The sequence below is a fragment of the Terrapene carolina genome, unplaced genomic scaffold (genome assembly GCF_002925995.2).
Source record: "Terrapene carolina triunguis isolate 2854851 unplaced genomic scaffold, T_m_triunguis-2.0 Scaffold69, whole genome shotgun sequence".
In the NCBI taxonomy this organism is placed as follows: Eukaryota; Metazoa; Chordata; order Testudines; family Emydidae; genus Terrapene; species Terrapene triunguis.
The window spans coordinates 6,859,936-6,885,816 of NW_020664420.1; the positions used below are offsets into that span (position 1 = coordinate 6,859,936).

The window sequence follows — 25,881 nt, forward strand, 5'->3', positions numbered from 1 at the left end:
AGGACAACTTTGGGTAAAAGCCCATCCTTGTTAAGTGGTGAAGGCAGCAATTAGAAAAAAAAAAATCCCAATACATAACAAATGGAAAAAATGGGGGATGGAGTAGATAGCAATCAATATAAATTATAAGTTACTATGTGCAGAAAATTGATAAGGGAAGCTAAAGTCATCATGGAAAAAATCCATGGCTAGTAGGGCAAAGGAAAATAAAAAGGAGGATTTTTTAAAGTATATTAGGAACAAAAGAAACCCTAACAAAAATATAGGACCATTACTAAATGAAGATGGAAAACTTGTTAATAATGATGTTGAAAATGTAGAAATGTTCAATAAATATTTCTGTTCTGTATTTGGAGAGAAGCAGGTTGATGTACTTGTATCACATGAGGAAATTGAAGTACTTTCCAATCCATTAGTAACGAAGGAGTATTAATTTAATTGGGAGTTAGGCACCTCACCTGCCTAGGCACTTTTGAATATCTCATTAGGCAGCTATCTGCATCTTGAGGTGCCTAAATACCTTTGGAAATCTGGCCCTTAGAAACCTACGGCTCTTAGAAACGTAACCTTAGAAATCTAAGTCTCATTGAAAATTTCACCCAATCACTCTCTTCCCCTTAAAGAATGAAAGAAAAACTTTAGAATATTTGAGCTTGACATGCTTTGGGGAAAGCGTAGAGAGAGGGTAAGAACTCTGCCCTTACTGAATCTGCCAACTGACAAATGAGGCTCACTCAGAGAAACAGAAATGACCCTGCAATAAAAACTGTTACAACCTGAATTTGGGTTCAAATGTAGAGCAACTTTCCTGAGTCCTGAAACAATGACCATTGGGCTACAAATACACCACAAGGAAATTAGGACAGAAAAAGAAGTAGAATAGTAAATTACCTGGAGTCTCAGGGCACATCCACACTACAGACTTAAGACAACCTATGTTAGGTTGACCAACTGTGGTGGCTGATGTCCACACTACCCTCCTTCTGTTGGTGGTGTGTGTCCTCCCCAGGAGCGCTTCCACTGACTGAAGAGGGGCAGTGTGGGGGGCTGAGAGCCAGGGCTCTCAGCTATGCTCAGCTCCCCGCTGGGAGTGGGGGCCAGTAACCCAGGCTTCTTGCCTCCCCATTCCCTGAGAGGAGTGGGGAGGCAGCGGCCTGGGCTTCTCATCTCCCTGTGTCCCACCAGGAGCGGGGGCCAACGGGCTGGGCTTCTCGCCTCCCCATTCCCTGTAAGGAATGGGGGCCAGCCGCCCAGGCTTCTGGCCTCCCCATTCCCAACTGGGAGCAGGGGCCAGCCATCCGGGCTTCTCACTTCCCCGCTGGGAGCTGGGGCCAGCTGCCTGGGCTTCTTGGCTCCCTGAGTGGGGAGCTAGGCAGGCGCAGCCCGCCTGGGAGTGGAGAGCCGGGTGGGCGCAGCCTGGCGGGGAGCCGGGGGCAGCTGGCTCGAGCTGCCCGGCTTTCTTGCCAATTTCACAGCTGCAGCACGGAGACCCGAAATTGAGAAGACCGCCAAGAGTGTCTGCAGCTGTGAAACTGACAAGAAAGCCAGACACTCCACCCCTTCCCGCCCCCTCCCCTGAGCCTGCCATGCCCTCACTCCTCCCCCCCCCCCAGAGTCTCCTGCACACCACGAAACAGCTGACTGGGAGGTGCGGAGAGGGAGAGGGAGGCGCTGATCGGCGGGGCTGCTGGTGGCGCTGGAAATGGGGGGGGGAGAGAGGGTGCTGATGGGGGGCTGCTGACATATAAGTGTGGAAGAAGCAGCATGTGCACCCCTAAGTATCTGCTGTCAGTGGTACATATGGTGATGGCCTTTGCTACATCCCATATCTGAAAACCCCAATGCAGTGCTGTCCCATCTGCTTATTGATCCCTCTTCCCAGTGCTCCTGCCTGGCGCCTGATTCCCGTGTGTGTGTATTAGGAATGGAAAGACGCTTCCTACAGCCGCCCTTTACGTTTAAACCATGATTCATGACTGAGAAAATATAGCAAGAGTAACTATTACTGTAGGGCCTACAAACAGGATACTCTATTTTACTCATTTTGATGAGCGAACATTAGCACAGTTCATATAGATCTGCTGGATCCACAGATCATGCACGTGCATTAGCAATGCTGTTTTGGCATGAAAAGGCACTAGTTAGAGTACAATACATCTGGTTGCAGCCAGATTATTGGTTCCATTAGAAACACAAGAGAGAAAAGAATCCATAGTTGCCATATGAAAAAAGAAAAAAAAAGTGGCATGGGGGAAGAGAGATGCATTCCAGTTTTACAGGATTTACAGTTGCCAAGAAGTGTCTTTTTATAATGTACCACCCAACTCAGCTGGTACTATTTACCAACACTTGCTAGTGAATGATAATTTCTTCAATACAGACAGAGCAGCTCCGTTTTTCTAGAAGCTCTCACTACATCATACAGTCCATAACATATTGGAGGTGCACTGGCACTGAGCCAGCGTTCTTTCCTAGTAAGGAAGACAGACGTTTAACAGCAGAGAGGCCATTTGGGTAAAGTTATACCTTGCATTTGTTTCCCTCCCGCACCCCGCAACCTCCTGGTCTCAGATTCTGCCGGGATAAGAATTCAGAAACGGAAAGGAAAGAAACACTACAAGAATGTTAGTTATGGTGTGAATGAGAAAGGCAACTGTTCCCACTCACAGTTTGGTCCCTTTCTGCTCTCCCCCCACTAGGGCTCGGGCCTCGACACAACAGAGTTCAGATTTGTGTACTGCAGGAAGTAACCATGTTACCTTTTCCAGGAACCAGTCTGGGCGTGTCCCCTTTCCATCAGTCCGGATCCTCATCTTCCTGAGTGGTGCAATATCTGCAATCTCCATGATAAAAGTGTCCTCCTGACCTCTCTCAAATCTGGAGAAATTAAAAGGTCACGCAGCTTTTGTATTATCTGGCTTGGTTTCCTGTGCTGATGCATTCACCATGCGCTGTGCATACTACAGCTCAAACCACGCCAGCAACCTCAGTAAAAATGGTTGTAAACCACCTGTTCTATGTGCACTGTTCTGGACTTGAGTTTTCCACTCTGGTTATTGCATGGTTCTGGCAAGCTTCCCCTGCCCAGTTTGGACAGGAATTCTTTTCCCCTGAGAATTAAGACAATACAAACCCCGCTGTAGGTTGCCCAAGCTAATCTACAGCATGGGTCATTACCCTGGTTGTAACACAGATATAACTACGTTTACACGGTGTACATGCAAACCGTGTTACTAGTAAAGACGGGACAAAATTACAAACCCCATCTACATATCCCCAAACTTTTTGAGAGATTGACTCTGGAATTGAAGTTTGCAGATTGAGGCCATCTCCTGTTACACCTGGGGCAGGCTACCGTTTGGAAACTCGGCCTCAAGCCATCGGTTGTATTCTGTCATGCTGTTGCATTATGGGGAGAAGAGGGTATAGGGAACATTGGCCTTTGCTGCTGAGGAGCAACAGGGGAAAAAAGGGCCAACTAATGGGCTGGAATGTGCATCTTGAATGACGTAGTACATTGGTTAAGTGTATGTCTAGTTCCCCAGCTGCTTAGGATCTATGCTTACAGTGAGAAATCCTGGCCCCGTTGAAGTCAGCAGGAGTTTAGCCTTTGAATCCAGAGGGGCCACTGTTCGCCTATAGTGCGAAGCATGTGTTATTGCAGGCTATCTACAGCCAATGCATCCCCCAGGGAGGCCCACCCTGTAATATCCCACACAGGCTGGCAGAATTGCTGTAGACCTACAAGAAAATAGCCAACTACTAATCACTAGCTAGCATGGCAGTTGGAGATAGGAGTATTTGCATAAACTATCCCCCCAAACACCAGTGGAACGACCAGCCTCCACTCTGGCTCCTCTGATTATGTGTTGTATGGTCTTCCCCTTTGTCCAGCATTTAAAAATTCTGACGGTGAGCTTTTTTCAGGACCAGGGCATGTGTTTTCTCATGTGTTTGGACACAGCTTTGTACACTGTGGGCACTACTACAACCTAGATAATCAATAGTAATGGTACCCCATTTCTGGCAGTGGGCTGTATCTGCTACCAGCTGTGCAACTCTGTGATATGAGGGGGAAATTTCTTTTCAGCCTCTGGTCAGATTACACCCTATAGAATAAATCTGATTATCCTTGAGCCATCATCTCAGCCTGCATAGCTGCAGATGCTACCAATAGTTTTGGCATGAGCTGCAAAATTTTCATCCAGACTTTAACTTCCCCAGACTTACAGAGGCATCAGGTGTGGGGCTTTGACTCAGGTCCATTTCTAGTTATTAATGATTAAATTTACCTCACCCTCACCCTTTTGAAAACGTGTGCTATGTTCTTTGCCTCAGTGCCTTTCTCTGGTAGTGAGTTCCAAGGCTCACGATACACTGCAAAATAATATTTCCTTTCATGCCTTAGGTGGATTGATTCTCCAGTTTCTAACTTTATAAGACAAAATGAAAAGGAGCAAACCATCACTTTTCATTATGGACACCGTTGTTCGTAAAGCTTTATGCCCCATCACACTTCTGTCCTTTCCAGGCTAAAGAACTTTAGTCTAAGCAGTCTCCCATCATCCCGTTCTTTCAAGCGGCTGTCATCAGTCAATATCCTGTTCAGAATTTGTAGGTTTCATATCCAACCCATTACTCACAAGAACTCATTACACTGTAGGGAAACAATCACCCTAAGGAGATGGACTGGAGGACCTAATAGGTCTTTCCTATCCCTAATTTATATGAGCATGAACATAAGAATTGTAAATCTGAATAAAAACTGGGGGTGATAATACTGTAGGAGATAAAGTATTTAGCAAAATGTGTTCTTCAGGACACTGAACCATTTGTCTGCAGGATTTCATTAAGCTTTCCTATCCATGCTTCTACCTATAAATATTTCTATTGCCTAGAGGTCTTGGCAATAAACAGTAATGTGACTAAAATCGCCTTAAATCTGTGACAGGTTAGAGAGTTGTTTCTTTGTAAGGTGGCGAGCTCCTGTCAGTGAGCTGGTACTGGATGGCCCCAATAAATATGAAGTGTCTCTTTTAACAATTTTGTATTCAGTGCCTTCTCCTCCCTCCCTCTCTGTCCAGTTGTGTGATGACTACGGATGTTTCCGTATGGGACTTGAATCAATGGAAGTCTGTGTTGTGAATTGCTGGACTGAGAGTCAACAGGAATTACAAGTAAACAGGCAATGTGCACATTGTGTAAAGTTCCCTTTTGCTGACGGTGTTAAGGACAGCCATGACAATGCAAGTAATAGGCAGGTTACATCAATCTTGGGTCTGGAATGAGGGCCTGCAGTTGGGCCTGGAGCAGCCTAGCTAACAGCAGTTGACACCCCTAATCAGCTAGATGGTCCTATTGCCGGAGTGGCATTGCCAGGACTGCTCTGAAGACCACTAGTAGCACTCAGCCAGGGGATGCTCAATGTGTATGCCCACAGCGTCAATCGCTCCTGTACCTGCCTTGTTCTCAGCCTTGCTCCAGTCCTGTTCCTGCCTTGCTCCTACCCTGCTCCAGTCCACTCCAGCCCTACTCGGTTTCTGACTCCTGGTTCCTCACCCTCAGCTCTGGCTCCTGGATCTTGACTATAGCGCTAGGCTGGACAGTGGCTGCTCCAAGCACTAGGCTTGACTGCCCATGCCCTGGTCTGTGACATCTTGTGGCAGAGCTACAGTGTGTGCAAAGCTGCTTTATATATTGCACACATTAGCTGTTATTCCTTTGGAGCCACTCTCTGGCCATGTACAGCCAGCTGCTTCAGTTGCTTTTCACTATGTTTTGTGGGGCCCTGTCTTGAAGAAAGGCCTCTGTGGTGACTCACGGCACACAATGTAGTATGTTGTGGAAAGGTCTCTTTAAAATTAGTCATAGAAGCTCTGTGAGCCTCCCTCAGTAGTTACAATAATGTAAGTTATTTCTCGGCGTATTCAGTCAACTGGGGGAGTTTGGGATATCTAGAGCTATCTTGAAGGACTCCTCTCCAGTGACTGGGAGTCTCTTCCCATCCCTCATAGGCATTTTCAGCTGACATGGGACTGGTTTTGTTTCTTAAACAAGAAAAACAACAGTCCCCCCCCGGGGTTGCACATTGGGCTTAAAACACTGGAAGACAGACCAGCCAAGCGTAGGGAGCTGCAAAGGGCGGCAGGTGCGGGAAGCTCATCTGCTGGTGCTCTTAGGTTAAAAGCACCTGAGCATGCCTGGAAACAAACTGTCTTCTGCATATCTCTATCTGGATCCAAAAGCTATGACACTCTGTCGCCTGCATGGCTCAGAGGGGCGCATATCCACTCTGCTGGGTTGGGTCCTTTGAAGATGATGCAGAGATTTTAGGCAGGGGTCAATGCGTTCTACCTTTCCAAAACAAAGCAACAGCACCCTTCTCGTTACATAACGAAACACGGGACGGCGTCAAGGTCATTTGAACATACTTGCCCATGGAACTATTCCTTACTGGCATCTGCAACTATATCGTCTCTTCATCATCCTGCCCACAGAGCTCTTCTTTTCAGTAACGCTAGTCAGTGCGCGAGACACAGAATCAGAACTCAGTCAGTTAACGTGCGATAAGGCAAAAAGGTCTGGTGTCCCTGACAGCAAACTGGATCTAAAGTCTAGGGCTGGATCCTTGGATCCTGCAGCACTCTGGTGGGGCAGCCTGGAAACGCTGTAGCAGCTTCGTATAAATATTGAGGGGGTTATTTAATTAAAATTGAAATGGAATATTATAATCATGGCTGTCATCCCTGTGATATTCATTCCATGCTGTCCTCACATTTTGACAAGGTACCACAGGATGGCAGAAGTTATCAGAGGGGATGCTGGAGGTTTTGGCAGCTGAGTAAGGGTCAGTTAGAACTTTAAGCACCTGGGGAGGTGATGGAGTCAGATTAGGACGATAGGGTAAGTATTTTAGCTGTGTCCGTGAAAGTGATCATTAGTGAAATAGTTACAAAGATTATCTTGAGGCTACAGAGTACACCACCCCTTGGTAGGGGTGGGTCAGTCCACACCTTTCTGTCAGACTGTCAGCGGAATTACAGTGTCGGTTTACGTTCAATCTGTGAAAGATAAATTTAGAAAACCCCCAAATCTTAGATTCTCCTGCAAAGGTGGATTCCACATCAGATACTGCCCCTATGATACCATGGAATATATAGGATCCTGGCTGTAGCTGACTCAAGACTTTAGTAATCACAATTTTCCTTATACTATCTAGTTTTAAGACTGCACAGAAACAAGATAAACTCCAAGACTTGTGCAAATGCCAAAGGATGATATATCATTTGTTGCACAGTATATTTCTTCCTACTGCTCTGTTAAGTCCAATACCACAACTTGGAAATGGTCAATGGCCCTTTTGCCATTTACTTCAGTGGGAGCAGGGCCCCGACTGTGTTTAAATTTGAAAGCTGAGCTTTGTTGTTGCCTGTTTTTAAGGAACAAAGAGGACAAGATACTGTACCTCTCTCCTTTTTTTTCCAGCTGCATCTCCTCCGTGTTCCCGCTGGACCCAAAGAGAGTCATGTAAATATTGGTATCCGTTCCAGCATTTTGGATGTCTCCAGTCACAACTGTAACTTCATATAGAATCTGGCAAGGATTGAAACAATCATGAAGCGTCTCACTGCAAACAGCTGTTCTTGATCCAAACAAAAGCCTAAGCAAAAAGCTAGTCAGGCTCTGCAGTCTGTCTGCTTCTTTAAGTGCAGTTATCATAGCCCAGTACCTTTAAGACCAGTTCCCTTTATACCGATATTTTCTATTGCAAAGTTACTGGCCGAAACGTATCATGAAATATTTTCCTTTTTCATCACCTACCCCTTTTTAGTGGGTTTTGACAGCCCACACAATGTGTCTGAGTGTGAGAGAGACTCTGTTATTACTACACACATACACGCTTTGGAAGTGATAGGCATCTGATGAACTGCAGAGGCAGGTGATAAATGGCAGGGATCATACAGCTTTGTCTATTTCATCTGCACTCTGCCCAAAAATCCATCTCCCTCTAGACTGTTCTGATATTCCAGTCCCTCAAGCAGCTTCAAACTGCTGCCACTTTAAAAAATCAACTTGCTAGGAAAATGTTTGTTTCTTCTCCTCAAATACAGTATCCCCCCAACCCACCTCCCCAAATGTTACTGCTCTGATGCCCAAAGTGGACAATTTTCAGTCCTGCTTCAGTGACAGGTTTAAAGCCAGATACGTATCTCGCCACACTGCAAGGCAAAAATTGGGTGTCTTCGCCATGGCAAAGTGGAGATTCCCACTTTCCCAGTGAGATACACAGCACTTGCATCTAGCTCTGGAAGGTCCCAAGATATCAGACTTTAAAGTTGTGCCAGCTTATGCATAGGAAGCTACTTGGGGTCATTTTCAACATATTCGTTTTACTTTATTCTCTTTCTCTGAGACATGAACAGCTGGACTCATGGGGTAAAATATTTCAAAAGCACCTAAGTGATTTAGGTTCCTGAGTCCCAATGCTCAATGGGACTTTGGATAACATTTTCAAAAAGCACCTAAGTGACCTAGAAGTCCCTCTGAAAGTCAATGCAAGTTAGTTACCTAAGTCACTTAGGCACTTTTGCAGATGTTTTACATGGTAACTAAGGCGCTTGGGTTTATCAGTGGAAGGATATCTGAAACAGTCCCAGTACACTGTACTCCTTATTGGTGTGATATATTATGTAGGTTTTATAGGCATCAGTCATGGATGCCACATTATTCAAGAGTGTCAAAGGAATAGGAGGGAAAATAAATTAAAACTGATACATTGAAATTATGCAGCAGCTAATTGCACAGGAGGTGAAGAAAAATCATACCACTAACTATGCAAAAATAGTTAAGGCTGCCAGTCCTCACCAATGCCAACAAATCTGGAGTTTCTGATCCAAGCCATTTATAAGGAAAGATGGGACAAAATATGTTATGAACTGTTTGAAAAGTGAAACCTACACTTCAGTATTTGAACTCTCAGCTCACAGTCACCGTCCCTAATTTTCCCTAAAACTTCCAGCAAAATTCTGGCATAACATCACATATGAGATTTCAGGTGGGTGGAATTACTTTTGGAAAACTTGGCAAAGTGGTGGGCAACTCTGGGCTTTTAATGGAAAACTAAGCTTAAACCTTAATTAGCATCAATATTGATTTATGGATGACACATTAGAGGAGGTCTCCGGTATGAGTCTTTGAAAGCTGCCAAGGTGGAAGTTAAAGAACTGATGGAACATTTCAGATAAAGTAGATCTTAGCCCCAGTTTTCTGCCCAAAGTCTTCTTTATGAGTGCACTAGGTTCTACTGTTGAAGACTGTGTGCAGTGGCTGTGTCTGTCAGTAAAAAATGTTATACTTCTGTTTGTCTGGGGTACAAAAAAGATTTAATGAGTAAATCTCATTTGGTTGGAAGTCAGGAGCAATGTATGAAATTACTGTTTTACCAGCAGGGTGATTTAGCTGTGAATATAGATTTACCAACAGAGATTTCAGACCAACACTGTATTATTGTCTCACTCGTCAACATTATTGTCTGCTAGTATTTCCATTATGAATCTTATTTCCAAGGACTGCATAATTCAGGCTTTTTTAATTTGTATTGGTTTAAAATATAGCACACAACATCTCATCTCAAATGTTTTTGTCTTTCCTAATTTTTCTAGGCTACATTTGATTTAAATCATTTGGTACTTGATTCAGAGATAAGCAAAGCTATAAAAGTCTCATGGTTTCCAGATGCTTTTTTTTAATTGAGCAAAAACAAAAAGAAATGTTTTTTGAAACACAAACTTTGTACAGAAACAAACCTCAAACTTCGTACACACAAAAAGTCACATCTTACTTTGTTAACTTTGAAATGATCTCCTGTGCATACAAAATAACAGATTAGAAATTATTTTTTTTATAATTGTAAATATATACAGTGCTTTATAACAGGTAATGATACTAAGCAAAAATTATAAATAAATAATAAAGATACCCTTTAAAAACAAGAAACCCAAACCTCATGTAGAAAGTACAGTAGTCTACAAATGTATTCACTGTAATTATGTTATAATCTGTTACCATATATGGCACATACACACTTATATAGATGTAGGTTTTAATTTAATTGCTAAAGAGTAAAAAGATCTTAGAACATACCTTGTGGCCAATGGTAACACAATCTGCATCCAGGATGTTGAAGACACGTGAAGTGAGACCATCCCCGCGGTCCCTGGCCAGCCAGCATTTACAGACAAAGGTATACATGACCCCTTTAGTGGGCACAATGAGTGTTAGCTCTTCTACTAGCCAGGAGCTCTCTGGTGTGGCACCATCATGACCCAGCTATGACATTCAGACAGATAAAAACATTGATTGTTAAAGGAAATGTAGACATATCCAGGGATCCTAATAGGAAATGATCAGACCAGATGTTTTAATTGGTAACGACAGCCAAAGCCAGTTTATTTCATGTACTGCTGAAATGCAGCCACCTCCAGGAGGAACAGAGCAGCTGTAAAACAATGCATGACATTTCTACATGAAAGAAAGGAGGTCAGTATCCTCGGCAGTTAATATTAGTTAAGGTGCTCAGATGTCATACTGATGGGCATGGTTTTAAAACCTAGACAGAAGTGAAGGACAATACCATACCCAACTGTAAATACATTGGGGGGGGGCGATATTAAATAGCCAGAAAGCAACTGCCCACATTGAAACATGGTCAAGAAACACCCCTATTGTTCCAAAAAGTCCCACACCTATTATGGTATCACCCCTTCCACTCCAACAATAACAGTTATGACCACCCACTTGTTGGCTCCTTTTAGTTTGCATTTTCTTCCCTGCCATTCCTCATGTACAGAATGGCCTCATCACACGCTGCAAGACCATACACTCCCTCCCATACACACATCGACCCCGCCCCCACCTGTGTCTGTATATAAAAAATATATATTGGATTGCTTCCCTCTTCCCTAACCTTGGTATGTGGCTCATTTTCTTGAATTGTAAGCTCTTTGGGTCAGGGACTGTGTCTGCTTCTCTCAATGGGGCCCCAATGTTGCTCAGTATCTCTGACAGGATCTCAGGAAGGCTGGTCCAGTGGGCACTAGCTTAGGAAGTGGGAGACTGGGTTCAAATCCCTACTCTACCATAGACTTTCTGTATGACCTTGGACAAGTCACCTAGTCTCTCTGTGCCTCAGTTCCCCGTCTGTAAAATGGGGATAATGGTCCTTCCATAGCTTCCCCAGGGATGTTGTGAGGATAAATACATTAAAGATTGTGAGGCACTGAGGGTACATCTACACTGTAATTAAAACATCCATGGCACTTGGCGCCTGGGTCAGCTGACTTGGGCTTGGGCTACATGGCTAAAAATAGCAATGTAGACATTTGGATCTGGGCTCTGAGACTCTCTCCCTCAGAGAGCCCAGACATTTACTCGATGACTTTAGAGCCCCACAGCCTGAGTCAGCTGACCTGGGCCAGCTGTGGCCATCCCGCAATGTAGACAAACCCTCAGATACTATGGTGGATGGGGCCATCTGCATACCTTAGATAGACAGCTGAAAGCTGGTACCTGACACAACACAGTAACTCCAGCACTAGGCTGGGCATTGGTTCAGTACTGACTCAGGGTGAAGAATGCCTCATATATTTAGTTATCAGCATTCTGCAGCTCCTTGAAGGGTCTCCCAGCCTTAGCCTATGAGATCTGTCAACATCACAGCCGGAGATGGTACAGCTGCAGTCAACTGCTAATCCTTCAAACTCCTCTCCAAGAACGTGTGTGTCACTGTTAAATAACTGGGGAGATTAATCTTAGCACATCCGTATCAGCATAATTATGTATCCCAATCACAAAAAGAAAACTTCTCTCCGTCACTCATTCTAATGAACAATCTGTTCACCGAAGGCTGGAAATAAGAGCTGCCTACAGTTCATTATTTTCAAAGCAAAACGTATGCATCATTAAGAGATACGGAACTCTTAGCTCTCAACTTTTACAAATTATTTTCTGAACCATTCTAAATAGCTAATAACTTTTTAAGAATAACAGCTCTATCGAGGATGACAGGTCTGTGGTATCTTACTCCATCCAAAAACAAATGATCATTTCATCCAACAGTCTCAACCATCACTCCTATTAGGAATATTATTACAATGATAATGTCTGTGCAGCTGCAGAAAATTAGAGCTAACCACTAGGGAAATTCAAGTCTACAGGGGATGCAGTAATTCTCAGATTCCGAGGGTGTGTGGGGAATAGGAATACAGCACTTGCTTTTCTGCACCCTCCCTGTCAACTCAGCGGCCCTTATGAGAACATGTACACTGTTTCTTTAAATCTGTAGTAAGGTGCCAGGAATGAGGAGGATGGGGAAGTCCTAGCAAGCAGAGACAGAGTTGCTTTAGGGGAAATTCTGTTGGGACTCCTGTGAAAGTCTGCTTCTCGTCTTAATTCATTACAAATGTCCCACTAGGCATCATTCTGGGACACCTCTTGACACCAGTATTTGCATTCTGGGCTACCTTTGAGAATCCAGAAGACCAGCGGACTTTCATCGGTCCTCTAGGGTGACCAGGTGTATGGTTTTCGACCGGAACACCCGGTCAAAAAGGGATCCTGGTGACTCACCGGGTCATTGAATGTCTGGTTTGCAGTGCCGTGCAGCGGGGCTGGCAGGCGCCCTGCTAGCCGCCGCACTGCACGGCTCCCGGGAAGCAGTCGGCATGTCCCCCCTCCGGTTCCTATGCGTAGGGGCAGCCAGGGGGAACCGCGGCCAATGGGAGCTGCGGGGGCGGCGCCTGTGGATGGGGCAGCACGCAGAGCTGCCTGGCTGCTCCTACACATAGGAACTGGAGGAGGAACATGCTGCTGCTTCTGGGGACTGCTTGAGATAAGAGCTGCCCAGAGCCTGCACCCCTGTCCCTCCCATGCCCTGACCCCCTGCCCCAGCCCTGATCCCCCTTCCGTCCCCCGAACCCTTCAGTCCCAGCCTGGAGCACCCTCCCTCATTCCGAACCCCCCAGCCTGCAGCCCCCTCCAGCCCCCCAAATCCCTCATCTCCAACCCCACATCAGAGCCCACACCCCCAGCCGGAGCTCTCACCCCCCCCACACACCCCAAGCCCCTCCCGCACCCTGAACTCCTCATTTCTGGCCCCACCCCAGAACCCGCACCCCCCATCCCAGAGCCCGTAGCTCCTCCCACATCCCAACCCCCTGCCTCAGCCCGGAGCCCCCTCCCATACTCCAAACCCCTCAGCTCCACATCCTAGCCCAAGCCCCCTCCTGCACCCCAACCCCCTCATCCTGGTCCCCACCCCAGAGCCTGCACCCCCAGCCAGAGCTCTCACCCCTCTCTCATTCCAACCAACTGCCTCAGCCTGGAGTGAGTGAGGGTGGGGAGAGCGAGCAACAGAGGGAAGGGGGATGGAGTGACCGGGGGGTGGGGTCTCGGAGAAGGGGCGGGGCATGGATGGGGCCTCGGAGGAGGGGTGGGGCAGGGGGTGAGGCAAGGGTGTTCGGTTTTGTGCAAGTAGAAAGTTGGCAACCCTAAGGTTTTAAACATTGTTCTGAGGACTGGAGTTAAACTTAGTTTCAGTGCTGAATAACCACTACAGCATGGTCAGTGCGGCATTCAGAACATAACTCGGGGATTATTTAATTTTGAGTTTTCTTAGCAGGTTACTTTTGAGCCTGCAGGAATGGTAAATAGCTGTCATATTCGTTCCTTTTCTAAATGAATTGTGCAATAAGCCACATCAATACATTGCATGGTCTTAAGTCATAATCACACCAGAGGGTAGTCTCTGAACATAGAGCCGTAATGACCACCTAGGAAGACTGATGATATTTCTGGCTGGGATGCTGAAAGGATCCTAACGAAGCAGAATTTCAGAGAGATTTGGGTGCCTAACCCCACAGCTCCTTTGAAAATCTTAGTCACTTGTTATTTCTCAGAGTCTAAAGTTTGCTAGGCTCTTCACAATACTGATAATAAGGCAGGGAGAACCTACAATCAAATTTCAGATGTGACACACTAGGGTAAAATAAAACAACAGAAAGGGAACGACAGACAAAGGTCACAGCAAAGAGATTACATGGCTAGGATCTGACGCTCGGAGGTGCTGAGAATCTCCTGGACTCATGAGGGCAGAGGATGCTCAGCGTCTTTCCAGATCAGGTCCTTATTCAGCAAGGGCCAGCGCACAGCACAGTGGGGCAGAATTTGTAATAACGAAATGAGCTCAGCTCTTTCTTGTAGGTATCATGTCAGAAGTGACTCTTGGGGAGGGATTTGAATGAGGAGAGGACTAGTTCCCCGGCATATCAGCATATCACCCCGTGCATAGGGGGAAATGTGGAATTTTAAATAATATTGTGATTCTCGGTGGCAGTCGAAATCAAAGATGCTGGGCTATTTTTCTTTATTAGGAGAAAAAAAAATGAACCTGAGTTTAAGAAAGCACTATTCAGTTTTCACCAAGAGCCTGCCTGTCGTTTCATGTGACTACCAGGTGTCCACATTATTTTTATTTCAATGTGTAGATTAAAATGTATCATTACAAAGTTTTAGAGATGTAGGCAGAGCAGGCAGCAAAGGGGCCCTCTCATATCACTCAAATCTTCATTGTTTCTATCTTTACAGAAAGCAGAATACAAATGCATTATTACAAACTGCACCACAGTGCAGATATTACTATGTTAGTAAAGCCAGTCGAACAGAGTACAGAGACTATTCCAGCATCTTCTGCAATATACTATGTTATTTCTGCTCAAGAATTTACGTCTATATCCTCTCACGTTCTGCTAATAGCAAGCACATGCCAACTCCAAATACCCAGGTGTTCTTCATCTCCACCAAGTAGATAGCTAGCAATTTTCTTCCCCGGTACCTAAAGGGTACAATACTGTACAAGAAAATAAGCACACGTGCCATGGCAGCCAGTGCAGATTGGCATGTGGATGTCAAAGCTGAGATGCATTTTAACCAGGAGAGACTTTCCAGGCACAGGGGACTGCATGAAAAGAGGCACAAAACCATGAGTGGGTGACTATCGAAACAGAGTCAGGGCACATTATAAAGGACACGTGGGGAAATGAATAGAAGGGTGGCTAGGATAATGATAGGGCCTATTGAGGCGTTGGGAGCCCAAATGGCCAGAGGCTAACTTAAAAGCTGTGTGTTATTTCTTGATTTTTCTTCTTCTTCCTCCTCTCTCTCAATTTCACCTTCGCATCATTTCCTTCCCCTCACCCCTTTCCCTTTTCCTCTCTATTATTTTCTCCCCTCGTCCTGCCTGTGCCCCTCCTCACAGTGTCCCTACCTCCTTCACACTTCCTTCTCCGGTTCCCCATTCCCTCCTTTCCTCCCACCATTCCTGCCCATTTCTTTATCCTTCTTTCCCCAGACTCCTGATTTTCTCGCCTTTCCTTTTTCACAGTTTGGCGGAGGCCAATACTTGCTCACTCACAACTTACCTGTCCAGGTCAGAGGTACATTTACATATAAACATACACTGGAGGGGGAGGGGGAAGAGGCGTTATATACTTGCCTAACTTTGAAAATCTGCACCAAAAATGCCTGGATACAAATTGGCCTAAAGTTAATAACTAGGCACTTAAAGTGCATTAAGAAACTGGCTTGATAAAAAACTAAAAGCTATTAGACAGCACAGCTCAAGGTGTCAGAATGCATTGCTTGAATGAAAGTTAATGGAAGCAGTTCACTCTAACCATTACCTGCTGCAACACAGCATGCAAGTTCAGAGATTTTCAATTTGTTTAGGAGTTCTCTCCCTTTGTATATTTCACTCCTCATTCTCTGGACAACATTTTTTAAAAAGGCTTTGCAGCACATCTGGAAGGTTAACAGCAACAGCTGGGCATGGCCTGGAACGGAGTGCCTATTGAAATCCTCAGTCCTGGTAGGCTTCAGCTAGCAGAAAGACTAAAATACTTGTGGGACTTGGGTAGACTTTCAGGAGGTGGTAGCTGCCATGTGGAGCACGAATGATGTATATTTTGAAGATTCATACAACATTTAAACTCACTGATGGGGAGTTTATGTAAATTCTGTCTCCCTGAGCCATAACAACAATAAAAAAAGAAAGGTTCCTTCTCTAGGATCTCTGATCTGTGCACACTGCTTATGAGCCATGATTAAGTCTCTTTTGTGAGGCCCTCCAAGCGGTGAAAACAATTTCCATGTTTAGCTAGAAAATTATACAAGATGCTTTTCTCACTGGAGGCAGTTTATGAAACCCAACTGGAAGCACTGCAAAAATCAACAAGGGAAAAGGTGAATAGAGAATAGGAGCCCGGAAATTTTTACTGCACCTGTGGATAAATTATAACTGCACCAGATAAAAAAACAAATTTACATTGAAGATGTTAAAACAACCGTCCTGTGGAAGAGCAGCTGTCCTTTTATTAGAGATGGGACAAAACTGGGACATCAATTGCAAAGCCATTTAAATTTTGCAGATTTTGAACCTGCCCTCTAAAGTCTTGGTTCTAAGTCAGATCTAAAACCAGAAGGGACTTATTTGCTGAATCTGGTTTGAGTGTAGTTGAAATCTTGTGAGAGAACAACTTGAGAGAACCCCAGTTTCTATTCTGGATCCGAACACCTCCTCTTTTGCCCTTTTCTAACTATACTGCAGATAGGTGAAACATGCTTCATTCAAGCCTCCAATGACCGCTCTTTGTTCACACAGTACCTCCAATTTTTTGATCTCCCCAACATCTAATCCCATAACAGAGAACTTCTCCACGGAGCCATCAGCAAACTCTTTCTTTTCTTTCGGGAGATCCAGCCACAGCCTGCCTGTCTGCACTTTCTGAGGACCCATAATGATGATGTAAACTCGGCTGTCGGTGCTTGAATCATATTCTGTGCCAGTAGTGATGGTGAGGTGATACGGAATCACTGCAATAGACAAAGTTCCATTAATCAGAAAACATGTACAGAGACGCAAATGTACCAACAGCTCAAGTACCAATGGTCTGATCCTAAAAGGTGCGGAGTGCCTCCTGAGAGGTGTGGAGTAATCTCAATTTGTGAGGTGCACATCACCTTGCAGGATTGGGCTATGAATGGGTGCCAGGAAATTTTCCCATATACACACAAACAGGGCCAAATTCTGCCTTGACTTACCTCCCATGCAGCCCCATTCACTTCCGTAAGGATACATAGGGTGCATTTCAGTGCAGAATTTTACTGTGTAGACTAAGGACCTGATTCTGATTTACATTAAGGGACATTACTGTCAACGAGACTCAGGCCCTACATCATCAATAGGCCAGCAGCCCAAAGAGTTCACACACTCATGGGATAATAAAGGCACATAAAACTCCCTTAGATCCAAGCCAAACAGAATCATTGACTGAACATCCCCAGTACCACTGTAGTTCCTCCTTGTTCTTTATTCAAGGATCATTTTGATACATGTGGCACTTTCAGGGCTTCAGTGTCCCTTTATATAATCAAGGTAAACTATGAATGTTCTCATATTAAAGATTAGACACTGAATAATAGGTATACATTATATAATATATATTAGGGAAAAAACCCTTCAGACCATAGCTTCGGAGCTTCCCTAGGTAGTTTCATAGTGGTTTTGAAACATTTCAGCTCAGCTGTTAGTAAGGAAGAGCTGTTTCTCCAGTGCCTGGCTGCTTTTCAGGTGGTTTCCAGGGGTAGGTCTGTTGGACGGTGAAGAGAAAGATGATGAATACACCTATGATTTCTCAGAACATGTCACGCCAAGCTGTACAACATGGTCACAACAAAACTCAAAACTCTGTGAAATGTGCCTCAGCACAAACTCCAAACTTGGCCCAAGTTAATCAACAGGGGTTTTTTTGGGGTGGCAGGAGGGGGTGGCATTATCTGATTAAAATATGACCATATAGATCACTGTTGCAACCACTGTTATATTTTTGCAACAAATCTTGTACAAAATGTGGCATGTAAGATGTCTATGAAAAGGTTATGATTTGCTGGATATGATTATGCTATCTGTATGCATGTATCATTTTTGTATTTGAAGTTATAAGTATTGACTCTATACCTGGATTTCAAATGTTTGCTCCTGGGGTAACGCCCACAAGGTAGCCAGCCAGCACATTTTGGAGGGACTATTCAAATTGAGTGGCTCATCGAAAGAACATTTAACTGACATGGACCATGGGAGACGCCCATCTACAGATAATGGAATTTCCTGCTGTGACTAGGTGAAATGCATGGACATGGGACTTGCCCATGTGACTCCAAACACTATCTTGTTGCTGTAATTTTCGGCAGTAAGAACAGCGGGATTCCCTCCACATGGTAGAAGCTATAAAAGGCCCCGAAAACACCTCCATTTTTCCTCTGTCTTGCTCAAACCTCTGGACTATGGACTTATACTAATGGGAGCATTCTAACCAAGAGACTGAGGTGCTTCCAATGATTTGGAAGCAACCAGAGACTTAACAAGCCAGCAATTTAGTCCATCACTGCTACAAGCCTGAACCAAGAACCTTGCAATTATTGTATGTATTTGATTCCTTTAACCAGTTTTAATTCTCACCTTTCTTTCTTTTTATGATTAAACCTTTAGATTTTAGATACTAAAGGATTGGCATCAGCATGATTTTTGGGCAAGATCTAAGTTATATATTGACCTGGGTGTGTGGCTGGTCCTTTGGGATCAGAAGAACCTTTTATTTGATGAGACTGGTTGTAAAGAACCACTCACCTTTAAATCCAGTGTTTTTGGTGGTGACATAAGAACTGAAATGCCCAAGGAAACTGCTTTTATGACTTCTTGGTAGCCAGTGTGGTGAAACAGAAGTTTACTTTTGTTGCTGGTTTGGTATATCTCATGGAAGATTAACCACCAGTTTTAGCTTGCGTTTGCCCTCTTTCTCAGCAGTTTGTCCTGAAGTTGGCATCCTCCGTTGTGACCCACTGAGGCACAGTTACAGGGGGCAAGGCTCACAAATCTTTTGAGTAACACTTGGCCCAGGTTCAAGTGATCCTGGAGTGATTTAAGGTTTGCATATTTTCATTAATGATTTGGATAATTGAGTGGAGAGTATGCTTATAAAATTTGCAGGTGATGCCAAGCACTTTGGAGGACAGGATTAGAATTCAAAATGACCTTGACAAATTGGAGAATTCATCTGAATTCAACAAGATGATATCCAATACAGACTAGTGCAAAGTAATTCATTTAGGAAGGAAAAATCAAATACACAACTACGAAATGGGGAATAACTGGCTAGGTGGTTGTACTGCTGAAAAGGATCTGGGGGTTATAGTGGATCACAAATTGAATATGAGTCAACAATGCGGATGCAGCTGCAAAAAAGGCTAATATCATTCTGAGGTGTATTAACAGGAGTGTTGTATGTAAGACACAGGAGGTAACAGTCCCACTCTATTCGGCACTTGTGAGGCCTCAGTTGGACTATAGTGTCCAATTCTGGGTGCCACGCCTCAGGAAAGATGTGGACAAATTGGAGAGAGTCCAGTGGAGAGCAACAAAAATGATAAAAGGTTTAGAAATCCTGACCTATAAGGAAAGTTTAAAAAAAACTAGGCATGTTTTGTCTTGAAAAAAGAAGACTGAGAGGGGACCTGATAACAGTCTTCGAATATCCTAACGGCTGTTTTAAAGAGGACGGTGATCAATTGTTCTCCATGTCCACTGATGGGCTTAATCCAGGGGTGGGCAAACATTTTGGCCTCAGGGCCACATCGGGGTTCTGAAATTGTATGGAGGGCCAGGTAGGGAAGGCTGTGCCTCCCCAAACAGCCTGGCCCCCGCCCCCATCCACACCCTCCCACTTCCCGCCCCCTGACTGCCCCCCTCAGAACACCTGACCCATCCAACCCCTCCTGCTCCTTGTCCCCTGACTGCCCCCTCCCGGGACCCTCCACCCCAACCGCCCCCCGGGACTCCACCCCCATCCAACCCCCCCCGCTCCCTGACCCCTTACCATGCCGCTCAGAGCAGCAGGACTGGCAGCTGCGTCGCCCGGCCGGAGCCAGCCACGCCGCCACGGTGCCCAGCAGGAGCTCGCAGCCCTGCCGCTCAGAGCACTGGCAGCATGGCGAGCTGAGGCTGCTGGGTAGGAGGGACAGCAGGGGAGGGACCAAGGGCTAGCCTCCCTGGCCGGGAGCTCAAGGCCTGGGCAGGACAGTCCTGCAGGCCACATAGTTTTCCCACCTCTGGCTTAATCTGCAGCAAGGGAGATTTAGGTTAGATGTTAGGAAAAACGTTCTATCCATAGAGGGTAGTTAAGCTCTGGAACAGGCTTCCAAGGAAAGCTGTAGAATCCCCATCATTGGAGGTTTTTAAAAACAGGTTCGACAAACCCCTCTCACGGATGGTCTAGGTTTCTTGGTCCTGCTACAATACAGGGGGCTGGACTGGATGACTTTTGGAGGTCCCTTCCAGCCCTACATTTCTATGATTCTACGACAGTGGAGTTGATGAAGTTTTTGCTTTTGGTTTGAACTTGAAACTTCCAGCAAAACTTACACGTGGGCATGAATTCATGCAAATTAAATCTGCTCTTTCCCCTGTGAGCTGAAACCAATGAGTTTCATACAACCCCAATTTCAGGCTTCTGAAATTGACTGTAACAGCACAGAAGTGAATTAAACATTAGGCAAGAATTATTCTCCACTATACGGTACCAATTATGCTTAATCGTGCACATCAGTGTAATGAGCGTGCAATGAAGTCACTGTAGTACAATTGTTTAAGCAATGCAATGATGGCGCCTCTTCATCGAAAAGATTACGATGTGGGTAACATACATTTGACACACGCCACAAGAGGTGTCACGTTGTAGCCTCCCACCTTCATTAAAGAGTATTCTGAATTCCTTTTGGAGAGTTCTTCCACTGGAAGACCACTTCACTCTGTCATCCTGTGGTAGGTTAAAATGGCTTTCTTCATACAATTACTGCTAATACTATGTAGAACTTAAATAGAACTCAGAGCACTTTACAAGCATTAAATCTGACAGCACACATGGGAGCTAGGAAGTATTATCATCCCCCATTTTACATATGGATAAGCTGAGTGATGTTAAGGCCCAGATTTTTAAAGATACTTAAGCATTGCTGTGCTCAGCGTTGCTATGCCAAACTGACATAAGAACCTAAGTTTCCTTTTTAAAAAGTGATTTAGGCACCTGGGATCCTAAATCCCATTGACTGTTCATGGGATTTTGTCTCTTAACGGCCTATGTCCTTTTTGAAAATGAGATTTAAGCTCCTAAATCAGTTAGGTGTTGCAACGCTGAGCACATCATAAACTTAAAAACCTTTAAAAATCTGGGCCTCAATGACCTGCGCAAGGGTATCCAATGAGTTAATCAGAGGAGTTCTGGCTTGCAATCCTGTGCCCTGACCACTACAAAATAACGTCTTTGTTTGTTCGGTCTCCCTCTGGGGCATTGGACAACCTCTCTCGTTTATTGGGACTGTGGTACTTCTCCATGTATTGAAAATACTGGAGGCCTAAAAGTTGCTATACCTGCAAAAGAATGCGGAAACCATTATAGTTCGCGATGGTGCCGAATGGAAGACATTGAGATTTTACACGTGATTTGGGAAGTTACATGGAATGCCCAGATGATGGATGTAAGGCAGTTATTCATTCCTCTGCTGAGGAAGCGGTATCAGAAGGAAGGTGAGAATTACAGAAAGATCTCACTTATTTCTCATGGCAGCACTGTCACAGGCTGGCTAGCCCTTTAAAGCCAGGCTCAGCCTTGCCGGTGACCTACCAGCTCGCTCCCAGCTGACAGTGATATGACTGAACTTCCTGTGACTTGGCCAAAGAGCTGAGCCACTGAAGACCTGGCAAGAGGCAGACGGCCAGCAGGAGGCACTGCAGACGAGGATCCTTGCAGCACTGCACCCGGATACAAGGGAGTGCGACAGGTGGTGAGTACACCTCCTTCATAAGCACAATACTGGGTCTGCTCATTGTGGAATGAGTGAAGAACAAGAGGAAGATTTGAGTGGCACCAAGACAAGTAGGTTACAGGGTGGGATGGGCAACATAAAATCAGATTCATAACCTAAGACTGAAATGGAAAAAGCAAGAGAGGACAACCAGTAACACCAGCTGTGGGTTTTTTTGGCTGTTAAATGCTGCATGTGTGCATAGATGCCATGGTGACCAGGGGCTTTATAAACACAGGCAAAATACTGTCAGGGCCCATGCATATTGAGATTATGAAGGTGTGTAAATGGCCCCCAAAATACCCCATTCTAAAAGCAGCTGCTTTACAATTGTGCTCCATAATCAGTGCTTTCACTTTCTTAAAAAATTAAGTCTCTAGCCTTTGCCATTGGGAAGAGAGCCTTTAAAAGGTAGATACGGTCCAGAGTGACCTAGACAAATTCGAGGATTGGGCCAAAAGAAATCTGATGAGATTCAACAAGGACAAGTGCAGAGTCCTGCACTTAGGACGGAAGAATCCCATGCACTGCTACAGACTAGGGACTGACTGGCTAAGCAGCAGTTCTGCAGAAAAGGACCTGGGGATAACAGTGGACGAGAAGCTGGATATGAGTCAACAGTGTGCCCTTGTTGCCAAGAAGGCTAACGGCATATTGGGCTGCATTAGTAGGAGCATTGCCAGCAGATTGAGGGAAGTGATTATTCCCCTCTATTCAGCACTGGTGAGGCCACATCTGGAGTACTGCATCCAGTTTTGGGCCCCCCACTACAGAAAGGATGTGGACAAATTGGAGAGAATCCAGTGGAGGGCAACGAAAATGATTAGGGGGCTGGGGCACATGACTTATGAGGAGAGGCTAAGGGAACTGGGATTGTTTAGTCTGCAGAAAAGAAGAGTGGGGGGGAAGGGGGAAATTCGATAGCAGCCTTCAACTACCTGAAGGGGGGTTCCAAAGAGGATGGAGCTAGGCTGTTCTCAGTGGTGGCAGATGACAGAACAAGGAGAAATGGTCTCAAGTTGCAGTGGGGGAGGTCCAGGTTGGATATTAGAAAACACTATTTCACTAGGAGGGTGGTGAAGCACTGGAATGGGTTGCTAGGGAGGTGGTGGAATCTCTATCCTTAGAGGTTTTTAAGGCCCGGCTTGACAAAGCCCTGGCTGGGATGATTTAGTTGGTGTTGGTCCTGCTTTGAGCAGAGGGTTGGACTAGATGACCTCCTGAGGTCTCTTCCAACCCTAATCTTCTATGATTCTATAAAATCACCAGTGTGCCAGCTTCTGCAATGCAGCTATGCATTGCAGGAGGAAAATCTGCAGCACGCTGAAAATCTGGGGGCAGATTAAAATAAATGAATTTAAAATCAAATGAACTAAACACTGCCATTCATACTGTACTGACTGTGCCGCGCGGGGAAGGGTCCTGAATGGGATACGGGTAGCGGGTGGCAAACAGTGCCATAGAATTTCAGGGCCCACAGAGTTTAATTTAGATCTAATATGCCACATAGGACACGAGGCTTCAGAAGAGAGAGCGTGCTGGAAAGAGCATCTGATACAAGCAGCAAGTAAAAGCCTGTGCTGGAAATTGATCCTCTAACCCATACAGAAGAGGCTGTTATTTGGTGATAACACATTTTACATACATATAGCCCATCACAGCAAAGGATCTCAAAGAGCTTTGCATACTTGAATGGATGCAGTGCACAAGCTATATACGCCTTGTACAACCTCTTCCACCAAACCTGTCCCTTCCAGAGAGCTGCCTTTACTCTCCTGCTCTCAGATCCTGGGTGACTGGAAGGTGAGGGTGGAGGAGGGAACTGGTGTATGATTCTGTGTGTCTGGGGAGGTGGCTGTCTTCCCCAAAAGCCCTGTTCATCTGAGGGGCTAGCTGCCTGTCTCAAATCCTGTGAGTCTAGACGATTGGCTGCGAGTCTAGTGAAGGTGCTGCCCTTCTCAAAACCATATGCATCTAGACATGCCTGCTATTATACCTCAGGAGGGCCAGTGGCTGCCTCGGTTTTCCTTCATCCTTGTATTGTCCTAGCACTCAGTGGTATTGAGGCCACTGGTCCGTGCGCCAGTAGGTGCTAAGTGGAATATGCGAGGTTCCCTGTGCCCTGGTCACCCACCCAAGATCAGGGTATTATACTTAGTTATCAAGGTGACATTGGCTGGAAGGAGGCTGCATGTGGCTGGGATGAAATCTTCCTCTGAGTTTTGCACAAAGCCAATCACACAATTAGTGCTTAACAAATGATAACAAACAATATACGCAGGGATCACTTTGCCCACCACTGAATGCACACATGAAACTCGGCAGTTGTTTAGCAGCTGACAGTAATATTACACTGCAGATTAGGAAAGGGGAAGTGAGAACCCTTTTCCAAATTAAAACGCAGGGGGGATTTTAAGGAGTCAGAAGGCAGTTGCATGAGCCGGAATTTGTCCAGGATATCAGTGTTAACACCCCAACTCTTAAAGACAGTCATGGGATTTTTAATGCCCACAAAAGTCTCATGCAAAAGACAGCACCTTCAGCAACACCATGAGAAAGTATTGAGTCAACATAGACTTGAGGAAAAGAGCACCCCCTATGAACCAGCCATACTGCTTCCTAAAGAGCTCTGGGTTTGTGTTAGAAGTCCCCCGTGCAGGTTTCACCTGGGGTGGTTGTGGAGAGGGTATTCTTGGAGAATCTACCTAGTTATGTGCTCATGTCACACAAAACACATTGCTTACAGAATTTGTTTTCATGGGAGATGACGGACTCAACCCCCGGGCTCTAGCACTACATAACCTAGATTTAGGCGGGAGGGAAAGAAGAAGTCTGGAGGTATAGGAAGTGTCTTTTACTGTGTAGATTATTCAGTTGCTATGGTGAAGACCACTATAGAAAGCACCAATCCAGCCTGATTCTGCTGAGCTTAGGAGATCCCATAGGATCACAGCCCCAGGTGGTACAGCTGCAGGATGACCAGAACAATTTATCTTTCTGCCCCACTTTGGTCTTCACCGGTATAAACACATGGCCCAAAGAACTCAAATCAAGAACACACAAGTGCATCCAGACACACACACGCACACAGTTCTCTTACATGAGCCTTCCTTTGCAGACCCGTTCTTCTTATTCTTCACATTTGCATTGCTATCTTGGCTCTTCAGGCTGAGAGACGAGCCACCCCGGCTGTTCCGTTCACCATCAGAGCTCTAATTAAAACACACATACGTGAAGGTAACCAGGTTCAGTGCTCACGGTATTGCCAGCTGTTCCTATACGCCTCAACCAACATTACACGAAATCCCTCTCTCACTCCATGCTCAGCACAGCTCTCATAAGCATGATTCCTCATCATTTATTACAGCTCATCCATTTACTTTACTGTAATGACCTTAACTCCACCATTTCCAGGAGTACTACAATGAAGGCAACTGGCATGCGCTTAATGTACATAACAAAAATGTGTTGTGACTCATTTACACAGCATGTCAGAGCAATGACCACCAGCAAGGGAGACAGATACAGTAGCTACAGATTTGCTTAACAAGACATACACAGTAGCTGTTGGACTAGTTGATCCATACTACACAAGAGTCAAAGGTTAAACAAATGCTGCAAAGCAGAATAATCCTAAATGTCAAAGCTATTATATTTTTAGAACAATTATTGAGGATGGGTTTTGTGTCATAGCCCAGTTAACATGAGAATCCTTCCCCACAACCATTTCATTTTTTTATCTAATTAATTTTGTCTCATTGAGAGAGAATTAATACGAGCAATTGGGTGGGCGTGACCACAAGAACTCAGAGGACTCTTTGCTGGGAACTGTAATTATATTAGATGCAAGGCACCCAGGGCCGGCTCCAGCATTTCTGCCGCCCCAAGCAAAAAAAAAAAAAAAAAAAAAAA

The 25,881-nt window shown here is 45.1% G+C and overlaps 1 protein-coding gene across 1 annotated transcript in view; it reads right to left on the minus strand.

The window, feature by feature from the left end:
• The window catches only part of LOXHD1 (lipoxygenase homology domains 1), a 279,511-nt gene that overhangs the window by 50,613 nt on the left and 203,017 nt on the right, over window positions 1-25,881 (minus strand). Inside the window, exons 36-40 of the mRNA XM_026649217.1 lie at window positions 25,070-25,181; window positions 16,718-16,926; window positions 10,144-10,329; window positions 7,466-7,593; window positions 2,760-2,877 (exon numbers count right to left, since the gene is read on the minus strand). Coding sequence (XP_026505002.1) covers window positions 2,760-2,877; window positions 7,466-7,593; window positions 10,144-10,329; window positions 16,718-16,926; window positions 25,070-25,181 — 753 coding nt within the window. The remainder of the gene's footprint in view (window positions 1-2,759; window positions 2,878-7,465; window positions 7,594-10,143; window positions 10,330-16,717; window positions 16,927-25,069; window positions 25,182-25,881) is intronic.